This window comes from Calliphora vicina, chromosome 5 (genome assembly GCF_958450345.1).
Source record: "Calliphora vicina chromosome 5, idCalVici1.1, whole genome shotgun sequence".
Classification (NCBI taxonomy): Eukaryota; Metazoa; Arthropoda; class Insecta; order Diptera; family Calliphoridae; genus Calliphora; species Calliphora vicina.
Window position 1 is genome coordinate 66,588,145 of NC_088784.1, and position 23,134 is coordinate 66,611,278.

General features: G+C 31.6%; 2 protein-coding genes across 2 annotated transcripts; both read right to left on the reverse strand.

Moving 5' to 3' along the window:
* Positions 1 to 1,408: 1,408 nt before the first annotated feature.
* Positions 1,409 to 6,665, reverse strand: LOC135961336 (uncharacterized). The gene is made up of 4 exons (XM_065512832.1): positions 6,263 to 6,665; positions 5,991 to 6,177; positions 2,439 to 2,555; positions 1,409 to 2,375 (listed from the first exon to the last, which is right to left on the reverse strand). Exons 1-4 carry the CDS (start codon positions 6,612 to 6,614, stop codon positions 1,409 to 1,411), a joined length of 1,623 nt encoding a protein of 540 aa, XP_065368904.1. The 5' UTR covers positions 6,615 to 6,665.
* A 5,260-nt stretch (positions 6,666 to 11,925) lies between these two features.
* On the reverse strand, positions 11,926 to 19,664 carry LOC135960193 (luciferin 4-monooxygenase-like). Its single transcript, XM_065511424.1, has 5 exons — positions 19,497 to 19,664; positions 19,225 to 19,432; positions 18,973 to 19,159; positions 12,959 to 13,075; positions 11,926 to 12,891 (listed from the first exon to the last, which is right to left on the reverse strand). The coding sequence occupies exons 1-5, from the start codon at positions 19,641 to 19,643 to the stop codon at positions 11,931 to 11,933; spliced, it is 1,620 nt and encodes a 539-aa protein (XP_065367496.1). The 5' UTR covers positions 19,644 to 19,664; the 3' UTR covers positions 11,926 to 11,930.
* Between the last annotated feature and the right edge of the window lie 3,470 nt (positions 19,665 to 23,134).

Here is a 23,134-nt window from a genome sequence, read left to right on the forward strand (position 1 = left end):
TTCCGTCTTTTTATACCTCTATGCAGCGTGAGAAATTTCACAGCGATGTATAATGAAGAAACATATTATTCTACATTATAAATTTATGACCAATCTCATCACACTTTTTGTATAAATACTTAATATTTTAAAAATATCGGAGACAATTTTACTCCGACTTCTACTCAAATGAACTTTTTTGGTTAAAACAATATTTCCGATGACAAATGAAAAATCAATAGTCTTTCCAAAAATAAGTGACTTTAAATTTGAATACTTATTACAGAAATTTTGAATTTAATAGATTTTTATTAAAAACTCAAAAAAGAGCCCCTGGAAGAAATATTTACAATATTTTCTTAAATATATTTGCAGTCTACAAACGGTCTTAGGTCATTTGTCATAATGTCCTAATATATTATTTTAGTTTAAAAAAATTGTTGTTGTGTTTCAATTTGTTTAAACTAAATTTATTCAGCACACTAATTCTTAACAAATTTATTTTTATTCTTGTTAATTATGGGAATCCTTTTCTATAATGCATATGTTTACTTTGAGAAAATATTAATGCGTTTAAAATGTTTCCATGTCTCAGTTGGCCTCTTTGGAGACCACGTAGCGCCGATCATTTCAATCGGATCAGCCAGTCAGAAACGACGCCCGTAGAACAAGTGCGGTTGCAAAAATCAAAATTTCATGTGCCCCTAAAAAATACTGAATAAATTGTCCAACGAATTGAAATATGCTACTCTTATTACAATCAGATTTTTGGTTCAGAAGATATAGCCCTTCAAAGTTTACTAATTTTCAGTTTTCAAAAAAACAGAAAATTTTTAGGTAATTTGGTCCTCTTTCAGATACAGTATATCGAAAACTATGTAACGGATCGTCATTATTTTTGATTCTATTGATAGATCTATTTATTAAGAAAAGAATAAACAAAACTTGTACTATTTGCTTTGCATTTGTCTTGGTAAATCGATATTTACCAACTATCTATTTTTTCAATATTTCTCAACTTTGAAGGAAAATTAGAAAAACTATCAATTTCTATATTTGCCGTATTTTCAAAATAAGTTCTTTGATTATTCCTTTACCTAATGCAAAAATTCCTAGCTGCCCGTTCTTGCCCCAAAAAAATATTTTATTTTACTTCCCATAAAATTGATTCTTCCACAAATTTCAACTTTGCTAACCCATAAGTAGGCACCTGAAAGGCGTAAAACTCATTTCATATTTGATTCAAAAGTTATGATTTTTGCAACGAAAAAACTCAAATGGCGCCACTATGCGAGGTATTAAATTCCAACATTTTTGATTCTACCTCATTGTGCATCGGCACTAAAGTTTAAAAATACATTTTCAAAAGAAAACAATTATTTTTTCTTAATTTTATTTGCAATAATATATTAGTTTTTAAGTAATTTTTTTAATCATTACTAAACTTTATTTTTCTTATAGCCAAACAAATATCTTTTACCAAGCGTCGCTGTACTTTACCATTTTTGTTGTATGGAATTTCATCTAAAAAGTACACACCATAGTGCAGTCTCTTGTAACAGGCCTGTGATTTACTCTCCACATATTTCACAATATCTCTTTCTGTAATTCTGCTTTCTGAGTGCTTGACCACAGCTGCAGCTGGTACATCGTTCTTCTCTTCGTCATAAACACCAAAAACACAAACATCGACTACACCGGGTATGGTCATGACAATCTCTTCGATTTCATGTGGAGAATAATGGAAATGTTCAAATTTCATGACATCTTTGCAACGTTCCACCAAGTACAGATAGTGTTCCTCATCAATATAACCCAAATCGCCGGTGTGAGTAAAACCTTCAGAATCGACTATTTGTTTTGTGGCCTCGGGGTTATTGTAATAGCCCAACCACTTATTATTCGAGTTAACACATATTTCACCCAATTCGTTGGGACCCAAACGTTCGCCAGTAAATTGATCTACAATCTTCAGTTGTACATTTTGCACTATTTTGCCTACTGAATTGGGCTTATAGTCTGTATAATTATAGGCCACACCTCCGGATTCCGTAGTACCGTAGATATTTAATAAGTAGCCGGTAGTAAGAACCGAACGTATACGCTTTAGTGTGGCTTCAGAGCAAGCAGAACCTGTCATAAATATCAAACGTGTATTCGCCATGGTCTTTTGAGTGTAGCTGGGCGATAGGGAGACTTGAGCCATTTGCGATGGACAGGTCATGAGGAAATTTATTTTATATTTTTTTATTATTTCCAGCATATATTGCGGTGTAAATGATTTTGTAGTTATAATCCGCACGCCACCAACCAGTACATTACAGATCAGATTGTACAGACCTGTACCCCAGTCAATTTCGGCAAAGGAAAATATAGTGCTGGAACCATTTGTTAAACTGAAAGATGAAACAAATTTACTACAATTTATGGAAAATATCTTGAAGATTTTTATAAATTACCCAAATTGGGTGGAGCAAACGCGATTTGATAAGCAAACACCTTTAGGTAGCCCAGTTGTGCCAGAGGAACAGCAAATGGCCATAGTTTGATTGGGACCATATTTCAAAGGCTCAGCTCTAGAAGTAAATTTATAGTAAAGGTTTTAATAGTTATAAGTAAAAATAAACTGTTATTATAAAATGTATGGTTTAAATTTTCTTGACCATTCAACTAATTCTTTATCTTCCCAGTTACTTTATCATAAAAATTCTTTCATTGAAATCTGTTTCATATTTTTTCAAGTCACAAGCTGTACAAAGTACTCTAACAGGTTGTAACCAAGTAGGGTATTCATTCGACTAATGATCGATTAATCGAATAATTTCTTACGAATAATTATTCGAACAATTTAAAAATGACCATTTTCGAATAACGAATAATTCAAACAATTTTACGTAGAATAATCAATATATTTAAATTTATTAAATTGCTTAAAATTATTCATAATTCCAAATTTAATTAAGTAATAATGACTCACAAAAATTGTATTGTTTCTGAAATTCGACAAATAACTAAATATAAAGGGACTTTCGGTCACTGTAGATGAGTGTTCTGATAGCTCCTTCTATAAATATATAAATATTACTGCAAGAAGTTACAATTCTAAAAACAAATCTTTCAAAATGTTTAACTTAGGACTTGAACCAATGAAAATAAAAGGTACGGAATAAAATATTTGTTATTTAGCTGGCGAAATATTTGAAGAATCGCAATTAATAATCAAAATATTAACTTAGATTAAAGTGGAGTTGTGAATGTGAGTGGATGGAGAAAGTAATTTTGAAACGGTCGTCGAATGCGATATTGAGGATGATTACATTACAAAGCAAGGACTTCGTCTTATACATGATTTTGAACATCGTTGAACATCAATCATGCACTGACTTCAAATTAGCCACGTTCACTGACAATGATATCAAACTATTGACAGATTCCCTTTACTATGTAATTCCCCAAGACCACTTTATTAAGCAAAGATTCGGCAACGTTGATAGAGCTTGATGTATAATACAATTTGTTATAAATAGTGAATAATTAATTTACTAAAGAATAAGTTACTCAATTTAAAACCCGAATTAATGAACGACATAACAAAGTTCTTAATACGTTTATATTGTATTTGAATTCAGGATCATGTCCAACTAGATTGTTCGGGAGTTAGTCTGATCAGAATATTTCTGTTGAAAATTTAATGATGGACTTTGTTTCCGAATGTTTTTAACAATATCAGTACCTGAATTGTTAACTTTAACGTTATATTTCGTTATTCTTTAACAATAAAATGTTAAAAAACCGACATCAAAACATTACTTTAAAAGTCTTTACTTAAAAAAAATTAACATGTGATCGAATTATTCGAACAAGTTAAAATCTCTTATTCGAATTATTTGTTTTATTCGAACAAGAAAAAAATCGAATAATTCGAATACCCAGTTACAAGTTAAATTTTCTTAAAGTCTATGTTCTCCTCTTTATCATGGAATCTTAACATTTAGAACAGGATTAATAATGCCTATGTTGTCATCTATAATATAATTGCTATTAACTTCAGTGCAGTTGTCAAACCCATCATGTTATATGGAGTATTGGTGTGATGACACGCCTTGGATAATGCTACTCACCGGAAGGCAGTTGATCGAGTTCTAAGGACTATCGCGATACTGATTACAGACGCTATGATGTCTACCTGCTCTAAGGCAATTTTTACTATTATAAACTGTATATTAGTGGATTTGATGGTGATACAAATGGCTCTCAACTCTCTGTGAGACTAAATGCTGGTTGTTCGTGGTCTGGTAAGGACTTTGGACAATCTCAGATAATGAATTACTATGGGCACATACATAGTAATGTCGACTACTGCTTCGCAAAACCTTTTTTCGAAAGACGATGTTATACGGATATACACTGATGGCTCTAAAATGGGCAATAGGGTCGGTAGAGGTTTCTATTTTGATAACTTTGGGATAAAATCCTACTTTAGGCTACCTAACTCCTAAATCGGAAATTACTGCCATTGAACCTGCATCCAATTTTCTGAGGTATTATCGAATATCTAGTGATATATGTGCATTTGCCGTTAATGGAATAGCGGTTGTCTTCACGACATCTAGGTTAACCGAGCAATGCCGGGTATCGCTAAATGAGATAGCGAGACATTCTACGATAACGCTTATATGGGATACGATGGAAATCAGGGTAATTGTATAGCAGATGAATTTGCCAAAAGGGGTACGATGATGAATAAGTAGGCGATCGACCCTTTTGAGAGTATATGAAACTGCTCAAAACAGTTGGACTAATGAAACTGTCATCAGGACGAATCTACTTATGGAATACCGTAGTGACCAAATAAGGCAAATTGTCTCCTTTATTACAAAATATTGTATATGTAGAAAATATCATAATGAAGAAGAGGCAGAGACTGTGTATCACATTTTCTGCCAATGCCCGATTCTGACAAACTTGAGGAAACGCATCCTCCGAAATAAATACCCTTTGGGTATCACAATAGGATCAGATTTGAGTGGACTCAAGTGAGGTGCTTAAGGAGTGGCTGCCCTAACCTGGGGCCAAATTACCGCATTCGATATCGAGTAACATTTATCGTAATTTTCTTATTTGAGATTATGGTATCCGATCTCGAGCAAGAAATTTAATACATTTTATAATAATTTCGATATGGAAATCATTTTTCGATACGATAGCTCATTCGATAACGAATGTGGTAATTTGGTTCCTGTCCTCCTCTTCGATTCTTTCGTACATGATTTTGTAATCGGACCAGTAATTTAGAATATATAGATTTATTACCACTTTTTTGCGATTGAACTTTATAGAGTTGAAAGTTTAATCTAATCTAACATTTTGGATATATAATACTTGACTAAACCTTATATTACACTGTCCAACAAATTGAGACTTTTTGATTGGAACAGAATATCGACCCTATAATTCTGAAAAGCCATGTTGAGTAGATCATTTTTGTAGAAAAAAATTATAGTCCAGCTATGTAGTCTGAATTATTATTTATAGTGGGTCAAAGTTTTAATTTTTTGGTCGAAAAAATAAAAAAAATTTTGTAAGTTAATGTCTGTGAGAATTCTTATTGTCAGAATTATATTGTGGAATTTTTTGTGCATCATAAAGTTAAATGTTCTTTTTGAAAGGATTTTTTTTTTAATTTTCTCGAAAAAAGGGTCAAATTGACCCCTGAAGATAGGAGCTAGAGGACTAAGATCTTCCACAAAAACGATCCCCATAAAATTCTCTCAGACCTTAACTTACAACATTTTTTTCAGTTAGTATAATGCTCCCTTCGATCAAAAACATAAAACTTTGACGAACTCTAAAAAAAATTCAGACCAGCAGTTTATTCTACAAAATTATCTACTCAACATGTCCTTTCAAAATTATATGGTCGCTATTATGATCCAAAAAGCTGTTGGACAGTGTTATTGTGCTAAATTTAACATTTACTTATTATTTTCTTTATTGTTTTGTCCACTTACTGATAAAACATCTCCGTTCTGGTAGGTTCAAATAAATCTTCAATTGTGTTAACGCCAGGCAAATGATTGTGTATTGTATAAATTTTAGGTTTAAATCTCTTCGTTGCCTCTTTGACTTTATCGTAATGCTGGCCATCACAAAATATAATTTTTGGTTTCGTGATATCAAACAGATGTTTAACCACATCTTTAAAAAGTAAAAGTGAACAATTCAATTAACAAATGCACATAAATAATCACTTTAAATCTTGTTGGCTGGCTGGCTCACTCACCTTTATCCAGTACATGATTAACAGCATGAAATGCATTTCCATTAAACCAGGCAGCCATAACAACTGGCATTACGTAGGTGGTATTGGGAGCCAATATACCAATCACATCGTCCACTGTTAATCTTAATGTTCGAAAATGCTGAGCCATGCGTATGGCAGCAGTTACGGCTTGACCATATGTTAATGTCGTATTTTCTGAATCACTGACTTGACAGATTTCTTGGGGATTTTTACTGCGCATCATGAAGAGCGCTATCTCGCCGACCGAAACATTTTTGTTAAACATTTGATTCTTGGTGGCGCCATGCCACACTTTCTCTGTTTCATCGTAGGTGACTGTGAAATCAAACATTTTCCTTAGTGCCCGCCTTTCTGGATTGTTGTGTTTTGTTAATGCTTTCTGTTCAGTGTTTTGATTGTTAATGATTTAAAATTGTTATCGTATATGTGAATAATTGTTTATACTAAATATACAATTAATTGGTTTTGATTGCTTTTTTTCTGTTTGTATCACAATTTAATCTAATCTAAAAGTATTTCGATATTAAAAAACTATTATCAAATAAAATTTCAAATTATGATTTAACAATGTAATTGGGTATTACAACAATAAATAGCCGTTAGTTGAATTAATAGTTGACTGAAGAATAATAATAATTTATTATAGTACCTATAGACAGTAAACTAATTAGAAAGGTATGTATAAATATTAGAGTTTCCCGATTAACAGAAATCGAAAAATTATCTAGTGCTTGAAAATCGGAATTTAAGTATAATGTTTCTAATAATATCGAAAGTTTTTCAATAATTCTCTAAAAGTCCTTTAATAGAATAAATTATAAAAAAACAATTTAAAAAATGATATTCGGCCGTGCCGAATCTTAAATGCTGAGTTGAAACTCAGCAAAATCGAATTAGTAGAACTAGAGTTATGGACCAAAATCTAAGACAACCTCAAAATTATAAATACTAAGTACTACTGAATTTTGTGAATATCGGTCCCTATTTGACCACAGCCCCTGTATAAGGTTCACTTCCGTGAATCACCATAACACTCATAAAAATCTTCTAACGTTATTGATATGAAATTCAATCAAAATAGGCCTCAAATACATAGAAATATGTTTTATTTAATGCACTTTTAAGGCCAAAGTGCTTAAAGAAACTAACTGCTAACAGCTGTTGTATGTTAGTTGCCTAGTTCGTTATTACGTGCACACTAGGGTGGCCCTTAATAAACGAAAGTTGGATTTTGGCCATTCTCACCCCCCAGTTTGGTGAACATTAGTAAAAAAATCATCCTAAACAAATTTTATGTAAATCGGTTGGGGTTAAGACGTGCCGCAAGCCATCTGAAGTTTTGAGATGCATTTACAAGGGGAAAAAATGCATTTTTTTCAGTTTTTGTAAAAATTTTGCCATTAAAAAATTACTTTTGTAATTTACTTTAAAAGAATCGAAATGTGTACGTAATTGTCGTTCTAATGAGGTATAAAAAACAGAAATCGGTCAAAAAATGTTAAAGTTATTAAAAATTCGCCAGGCCATTAACGTGTCTCAGGCCACTAGAACAAGAAATGTAGGAACAAAATTAACATATTTTGATAAATATTAAAATAAAAGCTCATTTTTACTTAAAATATGTCCATATATACTTATATATGAGTTTTTGTCTTCGTAGGATACCGTTAATCTATTCTTAGGTATGAACAAAAAAATAAAATTTTTTTAACGGCAGTTTCAAAACTCCATTTTCAAATTTTTAAAAATTTTGTTAAACAAATTTCAGAATTTTTTGATCATCTCATTGGGATTTATTTAAAGTTAATAGGGAATAAAAATGTGAAAAAATTATGAAAATATTTCTTATAGTTTTTCTGTACCTGCGATTTAAATTTTCGAGAAAAACCAATTATTTGGCAAAGTATTTTTTAATTTTTTTAACAAAAGTAATTTTTTAATGGCAAAATTTTTACAAAAACTGAAAAAAATGCATTTTTTCCCCTTGTAAATGCATCTCAAAACTTCAGTGGGCTTGCGGCACGTTTTATCCCCAACCGATTTACCCAACATTTTTTCAGGATGATTTTTTTACTAATGTTCACCAAACTGGAGGGTGAGAATGGGCAAAATCCAACTTTCGTTCATTAAGGGCCACCCTAGTGCACACTCGTGAAAAAAAAATGTAAGATACAAATTTAATTGGAATGTATATATAGGAGTAGAGGGTAAGGAAGGGAGTACTGAGGAAGGGGAAGCCGGGGTTGCAGCTATGGTCAGGTAAGGGTTTTGGATGTGGACGGTCTGCTCGAGAGACTCTATTGGTGATTCGAGTACCTTTCAAAAGTTCGAGGAGAAGGCCCTGCTCTCTGAGCTAGATATCACTATGATATCTAATAACAGTCAGAAGGCAGGGGGATCACCTCACATTGGCGAGGACAAGAGAATCCAAAAGAGTCGATCGTTAGAAGATCGTCCACATGGCATTGAGGACGCCAAGCTTCTTCGGCAGGTCGCCGTGGAGAAGTTGTCAAGTGCCCCTCCACGTGATATTTTGAATACCAGCCGAACGAAGGAAGAGGAAGCTAGGAACGGAACCCGGAAATCTCTAACTTATCTGGCTTAGATGGAATAGTGAGACCCAGCTTCCTTTACCTGAAAGGAGATGCATTTTCTCAAAAAGCATCGGTAGGACGTCGCACAGTGGCGCCCGTAGAACAAGTGAAGTTGCAAAAATCAAAAAATCCATGTGCCCCTAAAAAATATTGAATAAATACAGTAAGTTGTCCAACGATACAATCAGATTTTTGGTTCAGCAGATATAGCCCTTCAAAGTTAACTGTTTTTCAGTTTTCAAAAAAAACAGACCATTTTTAGGTAATTTGATCCGCTTTAAGATACAATATGTCGAAAACTGTGTAGTGGATCGTCATTATTTTTGATTCTATTGATCTATTTATTAGGAAAAGAGTAAACAAAAATTGTACTGTTTGCTTTGTATTTGTCCAGGTAAATATATAACCTTAAAAAACCAAACAAACATTTTTTTCCAAAAAATTTTTCTTTTTTAATCTTTTAGTACCGCAATTCTTTAACTTTTTATACTTTCCTACCGATGTCGTTAAGTAACGAAAAATATCGGTTGTTTTAACGAATTTAATATTCACTATTTGAAGTTAACGATATCTCTCGGTAATACATTTTAACGACGAATATACATAGTTAAAAATATAAATGTCAATATTTTTAAAATTAAAAAAATCATAAAAATATTTACTATTTTTTCGTGTTTGCAGATAACAAGAAGTGAAACGCTGTCAAAAAAAACCTATGTGTGGAAAAAAATAATAAAAATATTATGTGATGGTGAAAGTGTGTGTTAGAATTGCAATTTTGTGCAATTTTCAAGAAAAAGTTTTGAAGTTAAATCTCTCTCTCAAGTGTGTTGAATTTACATACTACTTGTATGTGAGAAGAGATAGAAGTTGTTGTTGTAGAAAAAATGAGAGGCTTCCCTTCTTGTTATTCTTTGGCAGATAAATTCGTAGGCGTGTGAATAAATAATCGCATTTATATATAAAACTCAAGCATCAGCTCACCCAAATATGTTCGCGAAACATACTGAAAACAAAAGAACAAGAGTTTTTTTCTAAAAATAAAAGTAACCCAGTGTAATACATTTGTCTATGCCACCACAAATGATCATTGATTCAGAATTTAGATATGTGTTGTTATAAGGACAGTCGACAAATTCCAACGAATTTCCTTCTTAGAATACGGTCTTGTATAAGTTTGTACTCGTATCACATCGCCAAATATGGTTTAAAATGCTCACTAGGAAATTTTAATATAGGGATAAACATTATACATTCCAGAAATGGGTTACTTATGCATAATCTTAAAATTCGAATACTATTTTCTAAAATTAATATAATTGGTCAATTCACAAGGTCTCTTACTATGTCATATTGTCCTAATATTTCAGTGGTTTTTATTGCTTTTCAATCAAAAAAAATGTCCTAAAATAATACTACTATGTATGCTATGTTTATTGTGTTATCGTAACCAGCCAGCAGAGACCTGCGCCGAATGCCTAAGAGTCGGTTAAGCCGAGCCGCCGAGACGAGATATATTAGGACAATATAACAGATAAGAGACCTTGTGAATTGACCAAATATATGTCCAAATTTATCTTAAAAAGGTAATTAAAACATGTTAATTTTTATATTTAAAACTCAAATCAGTCCGTATCTAACAAAAACAAAATAGTTGACCAACTGTACTTTCAATGAACATCTTATTTCGAATATTTATGTTACAAAACTAACTCCTAAACAATTATCGTTATGGCTTAACTAGAACATTTTATTTGTCGTTAACCTACCGACAAATTTCGTTATCTACCGACTATTTTTAACGAAAATAATCGGTAAAATTTAATTCGGAATATCTTTTAACGATAAATATTGTCAACTAACGAATTTTGATTACTTAACTACAAAATTTTGTCGTTAAAAAGTTACAGAATTGCGGTACAGGAATAATTTAAAATCGTAAAAGCCTTTAAAAAGAAACATAAAAAATCAAAAATTTAAAAAAATATTTTATTTTACTTTCCATAAAATTGATTTTTCCACAAATTTCAACTTTTCTAATCCATAAGTAGGCATCTGAAAGGCGTAGAACCATTATAAAACACCCATTTCATAGGCTGATCAATTATCTATCATATGCTTTTTAAATTTGTTGATCATCTCATTTGGTTCAAAAGTTATGATTTTTGCAATGAAAAAACTCAAATGGCGTCACTGTGTAAATTCGAAAGAATTTACGGTCGTGTAATAGCGGTTTTGGGTTGGACCTCTTCTGGGGAGTGTCATGTCAAGTACTCGTTAGGGTGTAGGGTCGCGGACTTCATCAGGTGTAAATAAGAACGGTGGTGCTCTAAATTCTGAGGCACTCAGGGCTTCGGTAGGAGATGTGGATTTTAGTAGAGCATCAACGTCATCTCCACAGCTACCAAGAGTGAAGAGTGCAGGGAAACTTTCGGCTAGTTTCAATAAGGTAGTCCGTAAAGGGGACCTTAAAGGCAACAACGCTGGCAGTGTTCGGCATTCATCAACGAAGGTATTGAAGATCCCATCAACGGTGAAGACTGGTGCTTCAAGTCCTGCTAGCGCTGTTAAAGGCTCCCAAAAAGGAGACTGTTAATAGAGCTAGATCTGGGGACGATCAACAGCTCTCATCAAATAAGAAGGTGAATTAATCTTTGAGCCAGGGTAGTAATTTTCCTGTAAGAGTCATCGGTACCCATGGCAGTTGGATGAATGTAGGATTTTAGACGAATTCGCCGTATATAGTGGCAATTCGGAGGATGTATCCTTCATGCTTTTATACTAGGAATGTATGTACATTCCATAGAGCCATATTCAGGCAACAAATATGTTTGGGGCTAGGAGAAGTTATATACCCATTCTTACCATTTTATACAGAGTTGTCCTTTTATTATAGGAATATCTCGAGCAATTTTCCAATGTCATTCTGCATAATATTTTCTATATTTACTTTAATATACAAAACAAAAAAAAAAACACAAAATTTATTTACTTTCCTAATAACTTAAATACTATTTATTTATATTTTTATAAACTAAAAACTTTATCAACATTTAAATTTTACCATTTAAATTCTTTAATTTAACAAATAATTCCCTAGCTTCTCGCTTCACAATTTTACCATTGAAATTATGCGGCAATTCATCCACGAACAACACACCATTGTGAAGTTGTTTTTGCTTAGCTTGTAAACGATTCTTAACATGATCCACGATATCATGCTCCTTCAATGAACTGCCCTTGACCTTAACAACTAAGGCTCCGGCTAAATCACCATAATATTCATCAAAAATGCCCACCACACAGCAATCAACAACATCATTTAGCTCTCTTATACAATTCTCAATTTCACTTGGCCAATAGTGTTCGGATAGATATTTACAAATTTCTTTCTTACGATCAATCACATAGAGGAACCCATCCTCATCCATGTAACCCAAATCACCGCTATGAAACCAGCCTAACGAATCTCTTATACGCTGGGTTTCAATTGGATTGCCATAGTAGCCGGCCCAATGATGGGGATAGTGGACCTGAATTTCTCCCACCTCATTGGGTCCCAAATTGTTACCCTGTTCATCTTGTATTCTTAGGCGTATATTGGGTACAAGTTTGCCCACCGAGTTGCCACGCTCTAAACCAAAATAACCCGAAACACCACCAGCCTCTGTGAAACCATAGCCAAAACATATAAAGGCACGGGGCAAGACGGTTTGGGCCTTCTCTAAAGTTTTGGTGGTAATACAGCCACCACCACATTGTAGTGCTTTTAAGGTTTCCATATTTTCTGTAGTAAAGCTGGGACACTGAGTCAAGGCAACAACATGAGATGGTGCCAGGGTGGCATTTGTTATTTTGTATTTTCTTGAAAGTTCTACAAAATATTCTGGTGTGAAGGTTTTACGTGAGATGATGCGGGTACAACCCGAGTAGCAACTGAATGTCATTGTCATTAGACCGCTCATCCAATCTAAGCCACTGTTGGTGTATATGACATCTTCGCTGGTAATAATGCTGGATATTTTGTGTAAAAGGTAAATATTTAAATAAATTTCTTGATTTTATAATTGATTGTACTTACGGATTATCAAACATTAATTTATTAACGGATATAGTCACAGCTTTTGGCAAACCGGTAGTTCCAGATGAGCACAGTATAGCCACAGTTTGGTCGGAACCCAAGGATAGCTTTTCGGGTCTAAACATGCACACAAAGTTCGGTAAACCAATAGAAAATAGTTAGTTAAAGTGTTATATTGGGCTATGCAAAATCGTATAAACCCACCACCAATGGGAAATAATTCTGTAACTTCCAAACGGATACTCCAAAAATGTCGAAATTTGTATCAACGAAATTTTGGCTTTACTTCTTTATTTAATAAAAAAAAAATGCCGCTGAAGCACATCGATTGCTCACTGAAGTTTATGGTGAATGTGCGAAAGTTTGTTTTGTGCGGTTCAGAAGTGGTGATTTTGACTCGGAAGACAAAGAATACCAAGAATTGGACATATTACTCCATGAAAATGGTTGTAAAACTCAACAGAAGCTTTCAAAATCATTGGGAGCTACTCAAGCAGGAACTTCAAAATGTTTTCGTGCAGCAGGATTCATCCAAAAACAAGGAAGCCGAGAGACCGTGAAAACGATTTTACTTGTCCGACATGATGATTAAACGCTATAAAAGAAAACGACTTTTGCACCGAATCATTTCTTGCGATGAAAAATTAATCCATTACAATAATCCGAAGTGTAATTTATTGTTACGAAATTGTACTTGAATTCAAATATAACGATTTTAACGGCTGATTTAAAAGTAGCATAATGCTTTCAAGTAACAGTGCTGTAAAACTGTAACATATCTGTGGGCATTGTTAAATAAAAGCTTTCAGTTGATTTGATTGTAAGTTGGCAACGCTGTATTCGAGTTCGAATAATCAGTTAAAGAACATTGTAGAAAGTACACCACAGATGGCGTATGATCTAGAATATTCGAACTTTGACAGTTAAAGAGCTTTCTAGATGGTAATGCAGTGTTATAAATAGTGGCAGAGGTTGCAGTCGTTAGTGAGTTTTATCAGAGACGCTTTTCGAATAAACATCATCTGAGTGCCTTAAAGTGTGTTGTGTATTTCAAGTAAATTCGTGTACATTATAAATTGTGTCTGTAATTCTGAGAATTTATAAACCTGTGTAAAAAACATTGAGTGGCTATTTAATTCTGTAGTTGTTGTACATTTTAAATAAATAAAGAGTTGTTACAATTTTTTGCAACTCTTTATTTACTTTTGATTGCTTTTATTTGCAATCAAAAGTATCCGGTTTATTTAAAGGAAATAAACCAGCGTTTTGAAAAGGTTAAAACGTAACAATATTGTATGTGAAGCCCGATCAACCAGTCGAATCAACACCAAAGCCAAATATCCATGGCTCTAAGGTAATTCTGTGCATATGGTGGGAGCAATATTGTTCTGTCTGTTATGAGCTGCTGAAATCTGACCAGACCATTTGAAACGTGCTTTGGCCAAAAAACTCCCAGAATATGCGCCCATATATGAAACCCAAATATTCCAACATGAACATGTTGCAATACCTGTTAAAAAAGTATTTTAAACTAGCTGACCCGACAGACGTTGTCCTGTTCAAACTAAAAAAAATGCTTGTGTTCGATCTGTGAATTTTGTGAGAAGCGGTTTGAAAAGGGTAAAAATAGTTAAAAAGAAAAAAAAACGTATTGTTGGATGATACTTTTTATTCATATAGGACATAGAATAAAATATAACATGGAAGCGCTACTGAGAGACAAAGAATCTAAGTTTGTTGTCAAAAACCTAAGTCTTGCAACAACAGAATACATGTAAATCAATGTAAATATTTTGAGTTTTTATATAAGTAATCGAATTTTTGGTCAGAAATATGAGTGATCACAGATCGAGCTCCTTTTCTTGATTCAACGCTTATTGGCCAAGTTATTAGCGAATTTAGATATTTTTAGTTTTTATATAAAAAATTGATTTTTGTTAAGAAATATGATTGATCACAGATCGAGCTCCTCTTCCTTATTCAACGCCAAGTTATTAGCGAATTTAGATATTTTGAGTTTTTATATAAAAAATCGATTTTTGGTCAGAAATATGAGTGATCAAAGATCGAGATCTTTTTCTTGATTAAACGCTTATTTTCCAAGTTATTAGCGAATTTAGATATTTTGAGTTTTTATATAAAAATCGACCGATGTATTTTGCAGATGTATTTAATAAGTGGGCGTATTATTGGATGTGGACAATTTTTATTTATGTAAAAACTTTAACTGCAAACATTAAAAATAATTAGTTAAATCGGTCCAGGCTTCCCGCGATTTTTGATATATCGAAAAAAATTACCGTGGTCAATTTTTCTTTCAGTAAAAACTTAAATTGGATTACTATGATCATTTAAACAAAAAATTAGCCAAATCGATGTAACCGTTTTTCGATTTTAGATAAAGTTGGGCTATGACCAACATTTTAAAAAAAAATTTGTCTAAATCGGTCCGGCCGTTCTCTACTGATGCAATTACCAACGAACGACATTTGATTTTTATTTATATAGATAGGTATAGATGAAGTGGTTGTGATGTTTTGCTTCACCCGCTTTATAGTCCACACCGTGCCCCTTCCAACAACTATTTATTCGATCTATGCAGAAATCTCTATCTGGGATACGCTTCACTTTGGAACTGCTCTTTGGCCTCAAAAGATGATCAGTTCTTTTGGCTCGGAATCCACATATTGCCAGAAAAATGGGAAAAGTTCATAGCAAACAATGTAAAGTACACAGTGGTTTAACATTTTTTTTTTTGGAAATATTTCGGTATCGTGGGATCTATTGGAGATATTCTTACTAAATATCATATGGCTTGAGCTGAGGTATTTTTGATTTACATTTGCTAAGCTTCCTAGCCCTAATGGAGGCCAGTGCGTGTGATCCGAATCAGCTGCAATTTATGAAAAAACGTAAAATTTTTCAAAGCGGGCAAGGTTTGTGGAACTTCTGAGGATTAAATAAAGCCTTTTATATAAGTATTTGATACTGATGAAAACCTAAGGTCTTAAGGATTGATATTTTAGTAAAATTAGATAATTTTATAAATTTTTGGGAAGTAATTTACTTTGAAAACTAAAAAAAAATATAATATGGTGATTTTCCATGAAGAAAATTATTAAATTTGAATTAATTTGAAACTTTAATGGTCAAAGGTTTCATAACAAAATTTGAGACTAATATAGACCAAAGTGTCGTGAAATCAATGACATTATAATTTTTGTCATATTTTATTTTCAAATACTGAAATTCCTAAAACGGGGTAAATGTTAGGGTATTCAATTAATCGGATTTCTGGTTTAATTGGTTAATTGAGAAAAATAGGGTTTAGATTTATTCGGTTAATAATCGGTTAATTTAAAATTATTCGATTAACCGAATAATTTCTATTTTAATTTTAAATTGAAAATACAACAACGAATTTTATGTACAAAAACATAAAAAACAGCAAATAAGGTATTTGAGATCATTTTTGTAAACTTATACTCAAAATCCATGTTTTTTGAACTGAGTAATATAACCTTTCATATAGTTTTATCAGTTTTCAAAAAAGTCAATTATTTTCTGTGTGAGAATGTTTTCTTGTTGTAAACATCAAAATTAAAATACATGTTTTCTCGTATATTTGATAAGTAAAAATTTGAGTTAAATACAGATTAGAAAGATATTAACATCTACTATTTATATTTCTGAAATCGCATGATTTGTTGAAAATATATTTAAGAAATAGTAAAATGTCATAAAACATTCAAAGACGTTTTTCTAGAAACAACTTTTTTTGAATTATGACGTTGTTGCAGCAAATGAGTTCTTTAGGGTTTTAGTGAGATCTTCTGAAATAATCTTTTATAAAAATAATATATGTAATTTAAACGATTTTTTTCATTGGATTTAATAAAACTTTTCTTGGAAAAAAAAACTCTTTCGCTGATTGTATATGTTGGAGAAATCAAAAGCATGATAAAGAATATTCCTTTTTGGATTGTTTTAGATTTTGATTAATTTAATAGTTTCGTTTAGCTATGATAAAAGACCCATTTCAAAAAAAAGTTTCGTCTATACATGTAAATATAAAAAAAATGTCAAAGACATGTAAATTAAATATGTCAGTTGTTATACATACTCACTAATCATGTTTATAGGATGTTCAAAAAATATCTAATTTTAATTTGAAATTTGTATTTGAATTGAAAGGGAAAAATAAATACAAAAAAAGGAATTTCGGTTAATCGACACAAATTAATCGGTTTATTTGTTATTTGAAAATAAATCGGCAATTTTAAATTATTCGAACAGTTAACCGTCCAAAATTAATCGGTTAACCGATTAACGGTTAATCGATTGAATACCCTAGTAAATGTGTTCCAAAAACTGAGTTTTTTTAGAAAAGTTCCTACTGTGACGTTATTTACCGTGTGATAACAAAAAAACTTTGTAACTACTTAAGAATCATATAGGGCTATACAAATATGGAGCATTTTCGAGGATCGGTGCTTTGAATTTTTAGAAATTTTTACTCAAACTATTTTTTTTTGGAAAATTGGTTATGTCCGCTTTAGTGAGCCAAATTTTATTTTACACTCTTTTACATTAAGTTCTCTTTCAAGATCATATACAAATTGTATATAGTCCAGAACAAATTTTTTTTATAACAAAGAAAAAAATATATAGGATTTATTGGGAAAAAAACGTTAAAAATACGGGTCTCTTTATATGTTCCAAATTTGCATAGGAAACGAAATAACTGTTAGCAGATTTTTTTATTTTATTTACCCGCCATAACTAAAAAGCCATTAAAAGATCGAGCAAAATTAAAAAAAAATCATTAAACCTAAATATATCTTCAACTAATAGAGATAACCTACACATGGAAGCATATTTTTTGTAAATCTTTTCAAGGACTATTTATATTTCAGCTCATTTGGATCATAAATGGATTTTCGCCGATTTTTTTAAAAAAAAATTTGAGGACCGAAAAAAATATATGGGCTTTATTGGGAAAAAACGTTAATGTTTAAAATTTGGATGCGTGTTGCTTTTTAAAGGGACGAGATAACTGTTAGCTAGTTTTTTTATTTTATTAAGAATTGTGTCATCAACATAGAGATAACCTACACATATATGTATATCTTTTATAACTCTCCTCAAAGACTATAATACATATATATTTTAAATTTCAGCTCATTTGGATCATAAATTGATTTTTGGAAATTTGGGTACCGAAGTGACTAACTTTGAGGGGCCACGCACTGGCACCCATTAGCGCTAGGAAGCTTAAAAAATGTTAATCAACTCGAAAATCCAACCATGCGGAAGTTCTTAAAAATATCTCCAATAGTTCCGAGATATCGAATTATTTCCAAAAAAAAAACGTTTCTAAACTACTGTTGTTTTATATTGTTTCCCGCAAATGCACATAACTTTTTCAGTACTGATATCCACTTTTCCTTTGGACGAACTGACATTTTTATAATATTTTTTTAGAAATTTTCAATAGCAAAAATATCTGATCAATAGAGAATATTTGGGAAAAATTTAAGCCTTCTAAATTCTGATTTAACTGACAGTCCCTTCGAAGTAGATCTATTTTTACTTTAAATGCACATAACATTTTCAGTACTGATTTTCAGTCTTTTCACTTCTCACTGTGTGTTAGATGGAAATTTTGTTATAAAATTTTGGTTTGACTGATTTTCTCCATTTTCAAGATAAAAAATGTCCGATCAAAAGGGAATATTTGAGAAAAATTTCATCCTTTTAAGTTGTTTCCTCGATTTCCTACCCCGACTTCAACAGACAGACATAATAGACGGACATTTTGTTATTAAATTTTGGTTTGACTGATTTCATTCATTTTCAAGATCAAAAATGTCAACAGAGAATATTTGGAGAAAATTTCATCCTTCTAAGTTGATCCCTTTTGTGGTTCTATGACCAATATTTCGATGTGTTAAATACATATTTTTGGTGGTGGGTATAAAAATTACAATGTGATGTTTAAAACTTCCACTTACTGATAAAATATTTCAGTTTTTGTTGGCTGTAGTAAATCCAAAACCGAGGCAACACCTTCAATATGTTCGCTAACGGTGTATATAAGCGGTCTAAAGGATTTAGTAGCCAAACGTATTTTTTCATAATCTGAACCATCGCAAAATATAATTTCAGGTTTTGTAATACCAAAACAGTGACTCAACGATTCTGTAATATAAAAGTAATAATGTTTAATCATTGGAATAATTAACAATCATTTCCAATAAACTTACTTTCATCATACATAGGACTAACCGCATGAAAAGGTACCGAGTTGAGGAAACAAGCCACTGCCACAGGCATTAAATAGGTGGTGTTACGAGCCGCTATTCCCACTACATCGTCATAACGCAAACGCATTTTCTTAAAATGTTGCGCTATACGCACGGCCCAGGTTAAAGCTTCACGATTTGTTAGATTTTTATTATCAACATCATCGATCTTTAAGTCAGCAAATTATGGCAATTGAAACTGGATTTTTATTATACAAATTCTAATTTATTACCTGTATAACTTTATTGGGATAATTTCTCATTTGTCCATATAAAATTTTACCCACAGAATGATGTTCCACATTGTACAGTGGTTCCATTTTGGGACCACTCCATATTTTGCTATGTTTGTCATAGTTGGCGGCAACTAATTGATCCATTTTGTATGCTTACCTTACGAATTGTTAATAAACACTGATTTATTCTTTGGTTGTAATATGGAAGTGTCTTAATATTTTGTATACATTGATAATTATACTTTATCTTTTCAAGTAGCTAATTAGAGATAAAGATTTTGTTTGCAAACTGTTCGAAGTCATATTTTACGTTTTAGACAACGACACATGTACTGAAAATCAATAACTGGCTGTTACCTGAAACATTCTCATCAATTAAATGTTTGCGGCAAATACAGTGTGTGTCCGAAATTACTGATCACCACATAGTACTATTGATAAATAATTTGATGTTACTAATGCATTTACTACAGAATGTGTGTAGTACACATATGATTTTAAAAGTTTGCCATTAAGGGTTAATTTTAATTTTTGTACTGTTATTATTAATACTAGACTTCATGTTATATTTTTCTTAAGTTTCATCAAAATCGGACCAAAATATATAACATTTCACTATCTTTAAATTGGAAATTCCAAATATTGAACATTTTGATTTTTGACCTTCGCGATTTAATGCTTAACGTTTTCCAATTTTAGTAAAACTTTCAGAGTATATTTGGAATTAAATATATAAATCGTAACAGTAAGGAAATTGAGCTCATTCGCCAAAATATGGTCAAATAATTTTTTTTCTCGAAAATTTCAAAATTTAAATCGCAGGTATGGAAAAACTATAGGATATATTTTCATAATTTTTTCATTTTTTATTTCCTATTATATTCTCAACTAGCTGACCCGGTGCGCTTCGCCACCCCAATTAGATGAGTGAAATAGTACTATTAAGTCTCTCTTTGTGAATCTGATTGTAAATGTCTAATTTCATATTTCTGGGTCCATTATTATAGAAAATGCAAAAGAAAGTTACCACTAAAGTCACCTTTTGTGAATTCAAATTCATTCAGAATCATGTGTGTCTAATTTAAAATTTTTGGGTTTATTATTATAAAATAGTACCATTGCAATAAACAAATAGTACCACTGATTATCACTTTTGAATTCGCATTCACTAAACCATAACCCGTCAAGTTTGAATTTTAAATTTGATAGCCTTTCCTATATTATCTACTAATTTTGTTTCTATAACAATTAATATTTAAAAATGATCACAAAACCGAAAAAAACGAAACCGCGGTTTTGAAATTCTTCGGTTTTTTGGAAACTCTAGGTCCGTTATTATAGTAAATTCAAAAAAGTACCTATGAGAACAAAAAAGTACCAAGAAATATGGCCTTGAATTTTCACTCACTTGGGACCATAGACGCCTAATTTCATATTTCTATGTCCATTATTGCCGAAAATTCAAAAAGTACCATTAGAATATATAAAAAGTACCAAAAAGCCCCCACTTGTGGTTTCCCACTCACTCCCATATAAGCTTAATTTCATGGTTTTAAGTTAATTGGTGAAGAAATTACAAAAAGTCGAATAAAGAAAAAGTACCAAAAAGTCTATCTCTAGAATTCTCACTCACTTAGGACCATATATGCTAAATATTATGTTTCTAAGATCATTGTTATAGAAAATTCAAAAAAGTACCATTAGAATAAAGAAAAAGTACCAAAAAGTCTCCCCCTAGAATTCTCACTCACTTTAGAACATATACGATTAATTTCATATTTTTATGTCCATTATTACAGAAAATTAAAAAAAGTACCGCTACAATATATAAAAAGTACCAAAAATCAGGCACTTGTGAGTTCCCACTCACTCCGGTCCATATAAGCTTTATTTCATGTTTCTAGGTTCATTGGTGAAGAAATTACAAAAAGTACTATTCGAATAAAGAAAAAGTACCAAAAAGTCTCCCCTACAATTCTCACTGACTTAGGACTGAGTATACTTAATTTTATGTTTCTATGTCCATTGTCATATAAAATTCAAAAAGTACCATTAGATGAATAAAAAAGTACTTATAGTTCAGTTCTCACATTTGTTACCTAAATATTGTACCCTATTCCTAACACAAACTTCACTCAGATACATATCAGCTAACTTTAATGTCGATAAGTGAAATAATTTAAAATATTAAAAAAAGTACCATTAGGAGAAAAGTACCAATTTCCCTTTTCTTCCTTGAAACAATCAAGTTCGAACTTTAAAAATATTCCATTTTGCTAAAATTGTTTATGCTACAGACATGTCTCAAAATATTAAAATCTGTGTTAATGTGCCCAATATACACCTTGGCACTCGAGTTCCAAATAACACCCTGTTAGTTAATTTTTGTACGAATCCAGGAACCAATGTTAAAAATTATCAAAATTGGCTTAATAATTTCAATAAAATGTATTTTCCCGATTTTATCACCTTTTTGGTACCTTTTTTATCCCCATTGCTTTGGTAAAATTTAATTCAAATAAATTTCTGTATCGTGGTGGGAGCTCATAATAAAATATTCGTATGTCTATGTCAAATTATAGAAAAACATATTTTATGAAAAAGTACCAAAAATAAACACAATTTCCAAAAAGTACCAAACTTATATTTTTTATTTTTTGTTAATTAAAGAATACGATTTAAAATTTGTTTCTATGTTTATTGGTTTAAAAGATACATAGGGTGCAAAAAAAGTACCAAAATACAGTTTTTACCCGTTTTCTCCCCTAAAAGTTTCGAATTTCCAAAAAGTACGAAGAGGGCTTGCCCCAACCGATTTACCTAAAACATTTCAGGATGATTTTTTAACCAAAGTTCACCAAACTGGGGGGTGAGACTTGCAAAAAACCAATTTTCGTTTATTAAGGACAACCCAAGGGTGTACTTTCTAGTTTTTAATGGTCAATAATTATTGTTAATTTGCAATAACGATTTGAATTAAACGGTCTGTAACGACTGCCTGCAACATTCATCAAGTACAATGTAGATAGCATGCAGTTATTAGCATTGTCTGTAAGTATGGCAACACTAAACGTTTAAGCTGCTAACATTAACATCGAAAGCTCTAGAACTCGTATGTACTAGTTTTGTCCATTGAGATCATTGTAAGTATAAATTTAAATAGCGAGTTTTTACAAATTTTAAACTGATTTTACTTGCAATCAAAGGTATCCAGTTTATTTAAAGCAAATAAACCACTGTTTTTAAAAGGTGAAAACGTAACAATACGACTCGTGAATAAAGTGGAATAAAGCAAACCTACTACATTTGGATTTTCAATTAAAAAAACAATAATAGTTTCCATTATATCGTTGCATTATCAATATGTTACTTAAATATAAGCGAACTTACTTCCTCAGTTAGTCTTATCAGTTTATAGTTGTCTGTCATAGTAATTTTATGGTCATATGTATAAACTTCTTTAATAAACAAGTAGGAAATATCGCTTGAGTTACAATTTTTCTTATCATATTTTATTGTCTTTGAAACTGAGTGTAATGCTGATTAATCAAGACTGTCTATACAAATGTACGCATAAATAGTTGCTACCTACATACTAGGGTATTCATTCGATTAATCGAATAATTTCTTACGAA